Source organism: Leopardus geoffroyi, chromosome E2 (assembly GCF_018350155.1).
Source record: "Leopardus geoffroyi isolate Oge1 chromosome E2, O.geoffroyi_Oge1_pat1.0, whole genome shotgun sequence".
Lineage (NCBI taxonomy): Eukaryota > Metazoa > Chordata > Mammalia > Carnivora > Felidae > Leopardus > Leopardus geoffroyi.
The window spans coordinates 42,452,317-42,468,478 of NC_059335.1; the positions used below are offsets into that span (position 1 = coordinate 42,452,317).

Consider the following 16,162-nt stretch of genomic DNA (forward strand, 5'->3'; position numbering starts at 1 on the left):
GCAAGATGGCTGTCACCTACAAGCCAAGAGAAAAGACCTCAGGATGAAGTTACCTTGCAGGTACCCTGACCTTGGCCCAGCCTCCAGAACTGTGAGAAATAAACTGCTATTGTTTAAGCCACCCAATATATGATATTTTGTATGGCAGATGAAGACACACCCTCAATACGAATTAGTTGTTTTTCTTTTCTTCCTGGATAATATATCAAACTGAACCTGGATGAATTGGCAAGTGCTCACCAAGCAGCCAAGTGTTCACCACTATGAACACTAAATAGAAAAAAACTGGGGCTCTGCCTCACAGGTGTTTAGAGACTTATTACAATAGACTGTAAGCATACCCAAATCTGTTCTGAAAGCCAGAGTCCAGAGGTGCCTGGCTGGCTCAATCAGGGAATGTGAGATTTGTGATCTTGGGGTTGAGAGTTCGAGCCCCATGTTGGGTGTGGAGATTACTTAAATAAATACAACTTTAAAATAAATTAATTAAAAATAAATTTAAAAAGAAAGTCAGAGAGTCCAGAGAGTGAGGGACACATGTAATGTAAGCTAGTGCTCCATCATAGGACATCACAGGACACAGGACATCAATCAGAACAAAGAAAACCCAGGATGGGCATGGCAGGGCCAGTAAGAAGAGGGGTAGAGGAGAGCAAACAGGGAAAAGGTATAGAGGACCGGGTCTCACGCCAGCCCACTCACTCCCGGGGAATCCTCTGGCTGTGCCCTTGCGGCATCAGTGTGTTACGAGGGAGGAACGAGAAGCTAAGGAGCTTACGGCCAGGATGAGGTGGCAGATCCAGGTGAAGAGAGCCTGAATGGGAGAGTGACTCAACTAGAACCTGGCTGGATGAGCCAGGACACATCAGCATGAAGGATAATGGCTAACGTTCACCAGGTGCTTCTCTCGGCCAAGCTCTACGCTAGGCACTTTCCATTCAACCTCACACCAACCCTTATGGCAGCAGGTAATCCTCTTACCTGCAGTCCTTGCCATTCTGGCTTGACTCAGGCCCCTAAAGACCAGGCTGAGGATTAAAGCGCATGGCCCTGAGTGTAGGGGATCAATATCTATTTCTGTGAAGGAAAGTGACCAAGGAAAACCAAGAAAACAACAGGGAAATCCAGGGTGGGGTGCAGGAGGCCGTAAGAGACGCTCTTCCAGCAAGCCAACAGCAGAGCTGGAGGAGCAGAGGACACAGAGAGAAAGGGACAAATGAAACTGGCTGGGGGGGGGGGGGGGCGCTGATATGCATCAGTTGTATAAAAATCTAGCTCACACAGGCCCCGCCCCAGATATTCCCCATCTCAGAACAAATTGTGAAAGATTTTGAAATGGACCAAAAGGGTTACTGAGTATCTTCAACAGAAGACTGGGCCTTGTTAGAACATAACTTTCCAAGTTATCTGATCCTATGGGATGTGTGCATTTTGTGGCCTTGGAGATATTCTGCAACTCTGTTAACTTGTATGTAACTGATACGCAACCATACGCAACACAAATGATTCTTGTCTGTAGACAGGCAAATTTAGTAGAGAGACAAGTGATTCCCCTCAAAGCTACAGTGGCATCTATTCGAAATCATTTCATGGTGTGTGTGTGTGTGTGTGTGTGTGTGTGTGTGTGTGTGTGTATGGATGTGCACCTGTGCAAACATGCACACACATGGTCTTTGTGTGCAAACTCCTTGAATTTTCCTTTGAACAGGTTGTAATACCTTACTGGTTCCCTCATTAATTAATAAAAATCTTTTATATTTGTATAAGAATCGTGATTTTATCTTTAAAAATTATCTTATAATACCCATAAACAAGCTAAAGTCCAAACAGATGCCAATATTCTATGGCAGGTGTGCTACGAAGGGAAAAAAAGTTTCCAGAAATCAGTAATTCTTCCAACACCAAATACTTTGAGGTGCTGGCTCAAGCAAACAGGAGATAATCAAGCCTCAATTTTTATCTCTCTACATCCCCTTCACCAGCAAACATGGTCTCCAGCTTCCTCACGACTTGCATTAGCTCTGATCTCAGAAATTCTTAAATTTCAGTGGTAACGCAAGGAGCTCAAAGAGAAGGGCTGAGGGGCTCCCCTTTCTAATGAAACCAACACCTCTCCAGACTCTGACAGATGTGACCCATTCATTGTGGAAGAATCAGGAGCCAGAGGGGCTCTGCAGGCTAGCAGACCTACCAGGACCAGGAGCAGTGCTGGCAAAAGGAAAACAGAAATGGACTGAGTCCCTGCAGGATGGGGAAGACGAGTGACGATGGAACAAAGCTCATAAACTGCCTAATGGTCATAGAAACACACACGCAAGGGGCGGGGGGCAGTGTTCCCGGTGTGGTCTCTGAAGGTTGGCTGCGTAGCTCTGTACCTACTAGCAGTGGGGACCGTGAGCAAATTAGTGATATCAAAAAGCCTGTTTCCTCATCTGTAAAACACCTGCCTCACAGGATTGCCCTGAGCGGTAAATGAGAGAACACACATAAAACACTTAGCAGTCTGACACACAATCAGTGTTCAGTGAATGTTAGCTTCAACAGTTTCTTGACTGAGAGATGAATATAACGTAAAATAAAAAACAGGGACTATAATAAAACATAATTGTGGGGCGCCTGGGTGGCCCAGTCGGTTAAGCGTCTGACTTCGGCTCAGGATGTGATCTCACGGTTGGTGAGTTCGAGCCCCGTGTCAGGGTCTGTGCTGACAGCTCAGAGCCTGGAGCCTGTTTTGGATTCTGTGTCTCCCTCTCTCTGTGCCCCTCCCCAGCTTGCACTCTGTCTCTGTCTCTCTGTCTCTCTGTCTCTCTCTCTCTCTCGAAAGTAAATAAAACATTAAAAAAAAATTTAAACATAATTGCCACCTATAATTCCCACTTGTCACATTCTTTCCACTCCCATTGCCAAAAGACCACCTGCGTCTTCATTTCTCACCTGAATTACTCAAGGTCTCCTATGGCGCAGGGCCCTTCTCAAAGCCATTCCTCACCCGCTTTAACTGAGCGACAGCCAAGAGAAATATGGGAACCACGGAAGTGAGTTTACATTTTCTAATAGACAGATTTTTAAGTAAAAAGAAACAGAATTATCTTAGTAGTGTATTTATCCCATTATGTCCAAAGTAGTATTTCAACACGCAATATAAAAAATTGAGATATTTTACATTCTTTCTTTTCTTGTTACAGCTTTAAAATCCAGCATGTGTTTTATACTTACGTACATCTCAATCTGTACTGGCCACATTTCAAGTTGCCAGGAGCCTCAGCACCAACCATTACCCATCTCTTTCAGAAAATCCAAATTCACTGGCCTAACAAATCAGGGCCTTTCCAACAGGGTCCTCCTCATCCCTCTCTGTGCCCTCCTCCCCTTCCATACTTTTGCCTGGGCTTAACCCTCTTCCTTATCCACTCCCAGCACCTGGTATATTCCTCTCCCACAGGACACACCACACCTTTATGTCAGCCACTGGCTACTCAACACTCAACATGTAAAGTGCTCATTTCCCACAAAGGCTTCTTTGCCAACCTGTCCTCTATGAGATCCCCTGGCTCTGGGGATAAGAACAATTTGAGTGCTTTTCCATCGCATACCAAACCCTCACTCCCCAAGTGGACTGTGAGCCCAGTGGAGGCAAAAGGATTCTTATCCTGTTTATGTATAACAGTAGCTGGCCCAGCCGAGGCATTCAAATATATATAAACTATAGGTTTTTTGTGTTTTTTTTTTTAAAGGGGAAGACTACATTAAAAATTTTACATTTAGCTACTGATCTTCATCTAACTCTACAGTCATTCAGCCAACTCTTAATCTCAAAGCATACACATGTACAAGGTTTGGACCAAAAATGGTTGAAAGAAAGCAGGCAAACTAAAGAAGCAACTACCACTGGGAGAGTCATTGTTCCTGGGGTTTGGGTTGGTTTTTTTTTTGTTTTTTGTTTCTTATTGGCACAAAAATCTTTTAGACTTAAATTGTTTTTCATAGCTGCACTGGAATAAATGGGAAACCACAAAAATGAAGCCTTCCACAGTGCCAGTCATCAAATTGTAGTGGTAAGAAAGGAGCCATCCAAAACTATCCACATCTGATTGAACTCTAAACATTTTAAATGTTTATTAACCCATATAATTCCCAAATTTAACCAATCATTTGAAACGCTCATAGACAAAATTCTGGACTTCAGTATTTCCCACAGCCCCCTCCAGCCTCAAGAAGATAAAAGCCTCCTTTCTCGGGGCCCCATGGAACTGCTGTTCTTTTATTTTAATCAGAGAGCTTTATAAAGACAACCACTTAGGACCCTCAGCCTCAGTCCTAGTTGCAACTTTTTCTTTACACGTACATGTTTGAGTGTGTGCTCCAAGGGCTCCCAAAGAGCTGGCTCGGTGGACCCTGAGCAACCCTCTCTCTCAACATGTTGATCAGGAAGCAGACAACTTCATTAATAATTAGAGAATCCCTAGTTTTCATCTTACACTTTCCTAAGCAAAAAGCTTGGCAGGGCCTCTTATGGTTTCCCCTTCTCTTACAAAAATCTGCCTTCTAAGCAAATGCTTCTGTTTCCTAGTAGCAGTAGATACCCTTTTAAAACTCACAGTTAAAAAAAGCAAAAAGAATTACAGCGGTATTTTGTTTCCATACTTTCTTCCTAATATTTTCCACTTAGAACTGAGTCCAGAAGTTTACTGGTAAATACACCAATACAGGTTATTTTCCCTTATGGATCCCTTTGTCAAATAATCTGACCTTATAAACTACACTGAGCAATATTCCATTATTTTTCTTTTATTAAACAGTTACGTATACTCAACTGGTTGATCAGAGCCTTACTATGTGCCAGGCACTGTTATAGACCGTGGGGATAGAAGGAAACTTAACACACAACACCTCTGGTCTCACGGTCTAGTCAGGTGGTAAAAGCCATGAAGAAAAATTCAGCAGAGGGAGAGGAAAAAGAGTGGGGACAGGGGTGTCCTACTTTACACAGCATGGTCACGGAAGGTCTCTTTTAAACAGAACAGAAGAACAACAGTGCTGAAGAACACAGCCAGGTGATATTTTTGGGAGGGGGCAGGGAGCAGAGGGTGCAAGAATATATCTCAAATGCAAAGACTCTGAGGCAGGGGTATGATACTCAAATGTTAATCAAAGCTTCTGATCAACATAAAACAATCTGTACCATAAAATTCTCGTCAAAAAAGAAATTGGCCTGATTACTATTTAATGCAGTTATATTATTCTTTTTGAAATACAATTATACCTAGTCCCTCGGTCTCTCAATCCCCCATTTCTACATTAGTAAGTTCTAGGGCTCCCAGGGGACCTCACTCTGAAAACCAGTGACAGACCCCACTATCTAATGTGTGGAGACAAGACCACACAGGAGAGGCACAGAGGTGAACACTGGGCCCTCCTGTAAGTGAGAATTTTTCACACAAAAATCGTCCCCATCAAGTTAAACTGCTTACAAATAAAGCAAGATCTTCTCCCGAAGGAGGTGTTGCCTTCTAAATTCTGTATCCTTCCACTCATCTGTCCCTTCCTCAGCCAGCTGCAGGCCTGCTCTCAGGCCTGGACCACTTTGAACGGAGCCTTTGAAAGTTTAAGTTGGCTTTTTGCCACCACAAGAGATGCTGAGGCCATCCCCTTGTCTGGGGGTGCCTTATTCTCTTATTCTCTCTCGGTCTAGCTTTCCTCCTCCTGGGCTCTCTGAAGTCCCACCTCGCTAATGAATCCAAATTCCAGCTCATCTCACCCTGCTTTTTACTTCTCTTGCACACACAGCCTGTCCCCTGGGGGATACTCTTATTTTCCAAACAAAAATATCAGGACACATTGTCCGTATGTGGGTACTTGTTACGTGAATCACTATAATGTCAATGCTTGGAATATTTCATAATTTAAAGTAAAATCATTAAGAAAAAAAAAAAAAACTTAGGATGTACTTACACATAGTCTGATGAGACAGCACAGGAAATTGGGACTGTCTGGGAAGGTTCAGGATCTGTGATCACAGTCACAGGCCTTTGACTACAGCTCTGTCCTCTAACAAACAACTTGATTTTCCAAAGAAATCTGACATCACCCTACAAAAGGATTTGAAGCTACTTCCAGCAATAAGGATAAGGAGGCAGTGACAGCAGCTGTGGGTTGAAGGCCAGAACGCTGGCGTTTCCAGGTTATTTCAACAGTGCACGGAGCTAGCAGGACCACCATACAAAATACCCAGCCCTGGCTGTCACACATCCCTCGACCCTTTGTGCAGTGGACCACCAATGCGCTGTAGCTCAGGTATTTCCACAACTACCTCTAGACTGGATATATGACTCTCTTGAGCACCCGAGTAGGCATCCGTTTTACCAGGAGGGGGAAATATCCTGAACCGGGCAGTGCACGTACATCCCTGTCTTCCCTCCTCTAAGCATCCTTCTCAAGTGCCATGACCCGGGAAAGGCTCTTTCCACTTTCCAATTAAGAAAAAAAAGGTCCTCCAGGGCTGTCAAGGAAGAATTGATTTGGCCCCGTGACTCAGAAGGAGTCAGAAGGTCTTCCTGAGCTCACCAGTTCCCACTGGTAAGTACTTGTGGGTAAGTGCACTGGAAACTGGAATAAACTATGACCTTCAGGCATATTGTAGAGACATGCTGACCAATTCCACAATTTTTTTAATGTTCAGAAATTTAATGATACTGCCTTTTGATCTAGTAAAAGCATTCCATGAAATTTAACAAAAAATAGTCACAAATCAAAAGAAGAGTGAAAGACTTTTACTGAAGCATTCTTCTTATTAGCAAAGAAAAAAAAAGAAAAAAAAGGAAACCATCTTGTTGAGCTTTTGGAAAAGAGAAACTCCAAAGATCTCTTCATTTGATCTGTCATACTAAGATTTTTTTTTTCCTCATTTCCTGTATGTTACAATTCTTCTAATGGAGATATAACGGACATATTATATTAGCTTCAGACGTACATGATTGAATATTTGTATAACTGGGAAATGATCACCACAATAACTCTACTTAATATGTGTCACTATACATAGCTACAACATTTATTTTCTTGTGATGAGTCCTTTTAAGATCTACTCCCTTACAACTCTCAAATATGCAATATAGTACTAACTATGGCCACCATGCTATAGCACTTTACAACCCCAAATAACGTATTAACTAATAAAATTAGGGTAGGAGCGCCTGGATGGCTCAGTCGGTTACACTTCCGACTTGAGCTCAGGTTCGAGCCCTGTGTCGGGCTCTGTTCTGACAGTTCAGAGCCTGGAGCCTGCTTCGGGTTCTGTGTCTCCCTCTCTCTCTGCCTCTCCCCTGCTCATGCTCTGTCTCTCTCTCTCTCTCAAGGAATAAACATTAAAAAAAAAATTGTTTAATTAGAGTAAATTCCTTGCAAATGAAAGAAATGTTACCTTTAGCAAATAAATTAAACAGATAAATTAAGTGCCTGCAATCTTGCAGAATGCTTGCTTTTTTTTACAGAAAAATGTATTGAAAACATTTTCAAACTTTAAGTTTCTTCAAGAGGTCTATATTGTCTAAATCATTCTCCCTAAGGCCCTCCAAATTACAAAGTAAGCAAAAGGTTAAAGGTTATGGTCAGTATATTTGCTTTCAGGCTAATGTATGTTAAAATAGAGCTAATAACAGGTAACATTTTAATAAATATTTAATAGAAGATATTTGCATGCGGCATACAATTCAAAAAATACAAAAAGTCATACACTAAATCTAAGGCTCCCTTCCACCTGGCCCTCCACCACTCAGTTTCCCAGCTTGTATCATTTCAGGGATCTTCTATAGTGCCCACAGGTTTGCAACACTTTGTATGTGAGACACTTTGCTCAGGATTTTGTATGGGAGGCTCATCAGTACAAGCAATACTATCATCAGCCCCAATTTATAAGTGAAGAGACCTGCTTGTGGCATGAAGTGAACTAGTAACTGGCCAAAAGCCTCATACTCCCAGAACCCATCCCCATCTTCCTACTCCCCAACACAACAAAGGTGACCTGATGTTATGTTGTTCCCTCTTCCCTGAACACTCTCCCACCAACCTTCACCATCCCTTTGCCTGGATAACTTGACTTTCCATATAAATTTCAGAATCAGGGGCACCTGGCTGGCTCAGTCAGTAGAGCATGCTACTGATTTGGGAGTTGTGGGTTTGAGCCCCATAATGGATGTAGAGGTTACTTAAAAAAAATAAAATCCTTGGGGCACCTAGGCGGCTCCGTTGGTTAAGCGTCCCACTCTTGATTTCAGCTCAGGTCATGATTTCCCAGTCTGCGAGTTCAAGCCCCACGTCAAGCTCTGCTCTGCTTGGGATTCGCTCTCTTCATCTTTCTCTGCCCCTCCCCTGCTCATGCACACTATCAAAATAAATAAATAAGCATTTTTTTTAATTAAAAAAAATAAAATCCTTAATACACTTTAGAATCATTTGTCTCTGTCTTAAGAAACTTTGCAAGGGGGCGCCTGGGTGGCTCGGTCGGTTAAGCGTCCGACTTTGGCTCAGGTCATGATCTTGCGGTCCGGGTTCTGTGCTGACCGCTCAGAGCCTGCAGCCTGTTTCAGATTCTGTGTCTCCCTCTCTCTCTCTGCCCCTCCCCTGTTCATGCTCTGTCTCTCTCTGTCTCAAAAATAAATAAACGTTAAAAAAAAATTTTTTTTAATAAAAAAAATAATAAATAAAAATAAAAAACTTTGCAGGGATTTTAGGACTGTGTTAAACACAATCAATTTGTAGACAATTAATATTATAACTATACTGAGTCTTCCAATTCATGAACATGGTATGTCAATCCACTTAGGTTGTCTTTAATTTTTCTTCAGTGTTTTGTAATTTTCAGCATGCAGATCCATCCTCTGCATATTTTGTTAGATTTATACTAAGTATTCCATTCCTTTCAGAGCTACTGTAACTGATAGGATTTTTTAGTTTTGTTTTTTCCTGTTTCCAATGATGTATTGCTTTTATTGCTAGGATACAGAAATACTGATTTTTTGTGTGTGTTGACCTTGTATTTTACAACTGTGCTAACACATTTATTAGTTCTAGGAGCTTTTTCTAGAGATTCCCATGAGATTATCTGCATAGACAATCATGCCATCTGCAAATAGGGACAGTTGTTCTCTGCAATCTGTATGCCTTCCATTTATTTTTCTTGCACTGGCTAGCACTTCCAGTACGATGTTGAGTATCAGTGGTTGCGAGTAGAGATTGTTGCTTCGTTCCCCTTAGGGGGAAAGCGTTCATTTTCACCACTAAGTATGTTAGCTGTACATTTTTGGTAGATGCCCTTTTTTGGGCTGAAGAAGTTCCCTTCTCTTCCTAGTTTGCTGGCAGCATTTATCATGAATGAATGTTGAATTCTGTGAAATGTTTTTTCTGCAGCCAATGACATAATCATGTGGGGTTTTTTTTAGTCAGCTGTTCATATGGTGGATTACATCTATTGATTTTGGAAAACTGAACCAGTCTTTTACACCTGAGATAAATCACAATTGGTTGCGGTGTACTATTCTTTTTACATAATACCGCTGGATTTGATTTCCTGGTATTTTTTTGAGGATTTTTGTGCCCCTGTTCATGAGAACAATTGGTCTGTAGTATTCTTTTCTTGAACTGTCTTTGTTGGTTTTGTAAAAATGGATATGTACTATAACAGTTTTCTGAGGTCTGGGATGATAATTTTACTACTTCTAACATCATTAAAGAGTGGTATTAACTTTGCTTTTCTGTTAGAATTAATTTTAAGTCTTTGAGCAGGAAGACAATTCCCAAAGATAACAATAATTCCCTAAGTGAAAATAAGACCATTTTACAAAGAGCCACTTTAAGGTAGATCTGAGAATCCAATGCAGTGAAACCTATTACTTCACCTACATGCCCTGTCACATCCCCCACAGAGCAGGAATGGTGAGGAGCTTTGCCCTACTGGCTGGAGATAAGAAACTGACAAGGTTTCCATCAAATAAAAGATATGTTATTACTCAACCCTGAAATGCAAATACACACATTTGCCTTTGAGTTACCTAAGAAAGCGCCTCTTAACCTCTTAGTTCTTACAATTCCTAAAATGCTCAGTCATTTCTACCCACATTATACTACTGAGAAAGCCAAGACAAGGATACGGTTAAGAGATTTCATGTTCAGCAGAGCTAAAATTTGAACTTAAACACCTTCTATCACCCAACTTGTTACAAAAAGTCCTAAACACAGGCAATGCAATGTCAGAAGGTCAATCAGGCATGAGAGGGGCTGAAGAAAAGGATCTGAGGCAAAAGAGTTTCTGGGGAGGTCTTTTTTTTTTTTTTTTTTTAATGTTTCATTCATTTTTTTTGAGAGAGAGAGAGAGAAACAGAGACAGAACAAGCAAGCAGGTGAGGGACGGAGAGGGAGGGAGACACAGAATCCGAAGAAGGCTCCAGAGCTTTCAGCACAGAGCCCAGCATGGGACTCGAAATCACCAACCGTGAGATCGTGACCCGAGCCAAAGTTGGACGTTTAACCCACTGAGCCACCCAGGTGCCCCAACACATAACCATTTTTTCTGTAACTTTTTATTATGAAAAATTTTTAACACTTGCACAAGTAGAAAGAATAGTGTAAGGAACTCCTAGATACCACCCAGGTGCCCCCAGAGAGGTCTTTTTAGAACTGAAATGCTGAATCTCCTCTTGGCACTTTTGAGAAGCCCCATCTCCTCATTGAGGTGAGTGGACAGGTCTGTTGGGTGAGGGGCAGGCTACCACAGAGGAGCTGCACACCTCCACAATGGCCAATGAGAAACTGAAATCCTTTTAAGTCTCACTTAAGTATCTAAGAGTCACCCAAATCATCACCAGGCTAGCCAAAGCCCAGAGAAACGTCCTTGGAATCAAAGTCGCCCTCTCTGTGGCACTCAAAATGATGTGTTCAGGAGGCAGTAAAGAGCACACTACCAATCAGACTGCTTGGGTTCAAACCCCAGCACTACTACCCACTAGCCGTGTGACCTTGAAGAAGTCACAACCTGTGTGCCTCGGTTTCCTCATCCATAAAATGGGGGTAGCAACAAGAGTGTAAGCTCTCACTAAATGATGCCTGCTGTTGTTTTTATTCAGAAAGTCTTGGCCAGTCCAAGACCGGTCCTCTTCTACACCGTCCCAGATGATGGTGTATGTGCCAATATGCCATTCCCCAACCACCACCACTCCCCTCTTCCACCAACCCAAGAGCAAAACTCTGCTTTCAATCAAGCTGATGGAAAAAAGCAAAAGACCTAAATGAACTATTTCATTAAAAGATGTCTAGGAGCGGGGAGCCTGGGTGGCTCAGTCGGTTAAGCGTCTGACTTCGGCTCAGGTAATGATCTCGCGGTCCGTGAGTTCGAGCCCCGCGTCGGGCTCTGGGCTGATGGCTCAGAGCCTGGAGCCTGCTTCCGATTCTGTGTCTCCCTCTCTCTCTGCCCCTCCCCCGTTCATGCTCTGTCTCTCTCTGTCTCAAAAATAAATAAAACGTTAAAAAAAAAAAAAAAAAAAAAAGTCTAGGAGCTAAAAACCAATAAGCACTCACAGGATCCACATTCACAAGAAGGAAGAAAGCATTTAAATCAAGAGTTTAAACCAACTCTTCTCCCACAAAAAGTACATTTTATTGTTTTATATAACCACATGAGACATTGTCCCCAACTAAGGGATAGGTATAAGTTCCATTTTAAAAAATTTAATCTATGGAAATACACTGATTAATTTTCATATTTTAGATTAGTTTTGCTATCAAAAGCATTCCATTTAAAATATCAACTTAACTTTTAAATCACTAGGAAGCAAACTGTCTTTAATTCAAATATATAATTGTAATTTGGGGGTGACAATTTCACCAAGTTTCTTGAAAGCCAGGAAATATTAATTGGCAACAATGATAGCTATCTTTTACTGCACACTAACTAAGCGCCTAACACACAAGGCGCTAAATTCTACATGTCACCTCATTCTCTTAATCCTTTCAGGAGGTACAAGCTCGTTTTACAGAAAAACCTCAGCCTTGAGGTTGACTATTAATGGTTCTGATAGAGAACTGATTGCTAGCACCTGTGTGAGGCTTTAACACTAAAATGATATAGAAAGGTAAGTCTGAAACTTGAATGTGCACGTGAATCACTGGAAGAATCCTGTTAAACTTCAAATTATGATTCAGAAGGTCTAGGGTAAGCCCTCTGATTCTGCATTTCTTTTTTTTTTTTTTTTAAGTTTATCTATTTTGAGAGAGAGAAAGTGCAAGAGCATGAGGGAGGGTTAGAGAGAGAGGGAGAGAGAGAGCATCCCAAGCAGGCTCTGCACTGTCAGCACAGAGCTCAATGTGGGGCTTGAAGTCACAAGCCAATAGATCATGACCTGAACCAAAATCAAAAGTCGGACGCTTAACCGACTGAGCTTCCAGGCACCCCTGATTCTGCATTTCTAACACGCTCTCTGATGCTGACAATGCCGTTGTTCTGGGGACCACACGCAAAGTAGCGAGGATGGCTACAGGTTGCAATAGGCCACAAACCACAAAAAAATGTCCATTAAACACTAAAATGAAAAACAGTCAAATTTTTCTCAAAAACAGTAAGTTAACCATAATATAAACTCTAATATAAGAATTATAACATCCAGGGGCGCCTGGGTGGCTCAGTTGGTTAAATGTCTGACTTCAGCTCAGGTCATGATCTCGAGGTTTGTGGGTTTGAGCCCCGTGTCAGGCTCTGCGCTGACAGCTCAGAGCCTGGAACCTGCTTCGGATTCTGTGTCTCCCACTCCCTCTGCCCCTCCCCTTCTCACGCTCTGTCTCTCAAAAATAAGTGAGATTAAAAAAAAAAAAAAGAATTGTAACATCCATATTTGTAGTGGGATTTTGAGCTTTGCAACATCTTAAAAATATCTTCATAATGACTTCTTGTTTAAATCTATAGTTCAATTTCCTGGAGCTTTGAGGGGGGCTTTTCTCCCCTAAAAACCCTGACTTATATCAGGGCTGAGAAGCCACGTACATGGAAGACTGTTTCAAGTTGCCATAACCTCCAAGCAGGTCCCTTTTTTCACTCACCCATCCTCTTGCTGTTTAAATCCAACACATTAGACAAATGGCAGAGTTAGATGAGATTTTAGGGGCTGGGACCCCAAATTTTTCCAGATGAAAAGTAAATTTCTACAACAAAACAGGACCTTACCACAAGGCAATAACAAATACCACTGGCTTCCATTTCTGGCCTTAGGTGACCAAGTTCCAGCAATGAGATGACAATTAGCATTTTATACAACTACTGATTTTCATTCTTTTACCAGATCCTTGGAGTGGCAAGTTCTATTTACTTTCAAAAGTCCACAGAATAAACAAAGCAAGGTACTTCACAAGGCCCTATTTTCCACCTGGGTCCAAGTTCACCGTGATCTTTTTTACTCATTTCTGATTATCTATGCTATACTCAAACATTGGCTAGCTGCCTTTTAAAAGGCAGTTAGACACTACCACCAGCCCTCTCCCTCCCCCACCTCCTCCACTCTCTTTGCTAGCACCAGTGCCTAACAACAGAACCAACACATCTCTGAGGACATTCCAGCTTACCAGATAAGGTCAGTTTAAAATTCTAGATAGGGATAACCCATTCCATTTGTCTTTCCTTAGAGCCCTTCAAAAATATCCCCTGGCAATCAGCAGAACAAGCCTTTCACCAGAGAGAAAATAGTCTATGATTCTGCAATTTACAAACACTGAGACCTTTATTTAAAGGGTGTCCACATTTTATATTACTCCCAAGGGACGTTTATCTATGGACTCAAGTAAGCACCAGCCCAATGCTTGGAAGAAACAAAATGTACATACACTGCGGCTCCATGCAAATGGCTTCTCAGGCTAGAAGGCTATAAAGTTTTGCTGCCGGGCCTCAGAGGAAGGCCTACCTGTGACAGGGTATAATATTGGGACACAGTTTTCTTCTGAATTTGGAGCGTGCCCTGTCCACAAGAGAGCCAGGCAACTGCCCAGAGAGGCTTGTTACAAAAACCATGAAAGAGGGGCAGAGGTGCCAGGCCACTGCCCTGTGTACCCTGGAAGCTGAAAACAATTCTGAGAAATGATCTCTACTATCGACAAGTCCGACAGAAAGTTGTCTCTGTTGCCTCCAAAACTGGCTGTCCTCCTCGAATGATTTAACTCTGGGTACCAATTGGGCAATGCCAGCCACCGTGCTGGGGCGGAGGATTCAGGGATGCTGGTTCTGTCTTCTAGGTTAAGTAGGCGGATTCAAACCTCTGCGGTATAAACTGGAGACTTTGGGGGTTAGATCTGGGCACCCCCACTGCATCTAGGCTACATGCTTCCATTCAACAAACATTTACTGAGCCTCTGCCCTAAGCCCGGCACTCTGCTAGGTGCGGAGGAGGAAGCCAAGCCACAGTCCCCAGAAGTGGAAGCAGACACAGAGAAGGGCCTTCAGGGGAGGTGTAGGTTGTGCGGGCCCCGAAAACCTGCCACAAATTGCTGTGATCAGTAGTTAATCGGGGGTCAGCATGACCTTCGCGCCGGGCTCCGCGGACCACCAAGCCCAATAATGAAAAAGGCTCGCGACAGCGAAGGCGGGAGTGGACAGGTAGGCCCGGGGGCAGGTGTTCAGGTAGGAGGCGCACGGCTGAGGTTGCAAGTCTGGAGAGGGCAGGGTCCCCAAGGAAGGTGGAAGGGCGGCCCAGGACCCCGCGAGGAAGAAGGGGGTGCGAGGAACTGGGGTCTGGCCCCGGGAAGCGGGTGCGCGGCGGCGGCCGGCCGGGCCTGAGCCCCCGAAGCGAGAGAGGGGAGGGAAGACTCCCGGCTAGGCCGCCAGCCCGCACCTGGGGCCCCGCCCGGCACCTACCACTTGGGCGACCTTGAGACAGCCGAGCGCTCCGCGCAGGTAGTCGGGGTCGCAGCGCAGGCCGGCCAGCCCGCGGCGCTGGCTCACCGGCTCGGTGGTGGGCTGGTACGGGCTGCTGGCGCCCGAAATCATGGAGGTGCTCGAGGCCTCGCCCTCGAAGCCGTCCAGCTCCTCGCCGCTCCGCATGCTGCCGCCCGGCCCGGGCCGCCTCGCGCGGCCGGCCCCCGGCGCCCGGAGCTGGCCGGCTCAGCGGGGCCGCCGCATCGCCGCCGCCGCCGCCGGACTGACCGCCCGCGGCCCGCCCCGCCGCCGCCTCCTCCTCCTCCTCCTCCTCTGAGCCCGCCGCCCGGCTGCAGCCGCGACTCGGTCAGCTTGGGATCGGCTCCCGCCGCCTCGGCAGCGGAAAGGGAGGGAGGCGGGAGCAGGAGGAGAGAGAAGGAGGCGGGAGCCGGCGGAGCGGGCCGGGAGGGGGCGGAGCGAGTGCCCACCCGCCAGCCGCTCGGCTGCGCTCCGCGGCTAGGGCGAGAAGGAGGCGGCCGCCCGCGCCTAGGGGCCTCGGGAGGCGGGGCCTCGGGGCGGGGCGGGACGCCGTCTCCTCGGACCCCGCCCTCACCTGCCTGTGCGCAGGGGCCCGGGAGGCTCTCTGCAAGCCCTGCCATCCCCGCCTGCGAGGGGCGGGGGTCGCGGGGACCGAGAGGAATGGGGGTAAGGGGAGGGTCTAAGTGGACTTAAAGGACACGGAGTTGCTTTCCCAGGGCGCTACCTTAGTTTCTCTTCTGGAGGAAGTGGGGTTCTCTGCAGGTAGGCTGGGAGACTTACCGGCGAAGACCAAAATGTGCTGTGCGAACCCTGCTGCCAACCGTGATTGGCCCAGGGTGGGTCTGGCGAGAGGAGTCCAAGGGTCTGGGTTCCCACCCTGGACGCCTTGCAACAAGCCAGTACAGAGAGGCCAGGGACTGAGCTCGGCGGTAGTGAAACTACAGTGAGTGAGGGGTCGCTCAACACGGGGTCTGCAAGACATACACGGTAAATACTTACGAATAATTCCCAGTTTAAGTTCTACATCCACCGGCCTGACCGAGGAGGGGCGCTAGCACATTGTAGACCCTCGATAAGCAACAGTAGTTGCCTCTCAGCTGACAAGATTTTGTAATCGCTATCTAATCATCAAGTCAAGTTAAACGCAGATTTTTGCTCTGACGGGCATTAATTAAGAACCAATTTGCAATTCAAGTGTGAAGGCTAATTTTAAGCTTAAGTAAAACACTGACTTCTAAG

General features: G+C 44.9%; 1 protein-coding gene across 2 annotated transcripts in view; it reads right to left on the minus strand.

The window, feature by feature from the left end:
* The window catches only part of CMTM4 (CKLF like MARVEL transmembrane domain containing 4), a 69,711-nt gene extending 54,316 nt beyond the window's left edge, over positions 1–15,395 (minus strand). Inside the window, exon 1 of one of the 2 annotated variants that reach the window (XM_045442999.1) lies at positions 14,885–15,395. In XM_045442999.1, coding sequence (XP_045298955.1) covers positions 14,885–15,070 — 186 coding nt within the window. In that variant the 5' untranslated portion in view covers positions 15,071–15,395. The remainder of the gene's footprint in view (positions 1–14,884) is intronic. The other variant, XM_045442998.1, reaches the window with a different exon arrangement.
* Positions 15,396–16,162: the final 767 nt, after the last annotated feature.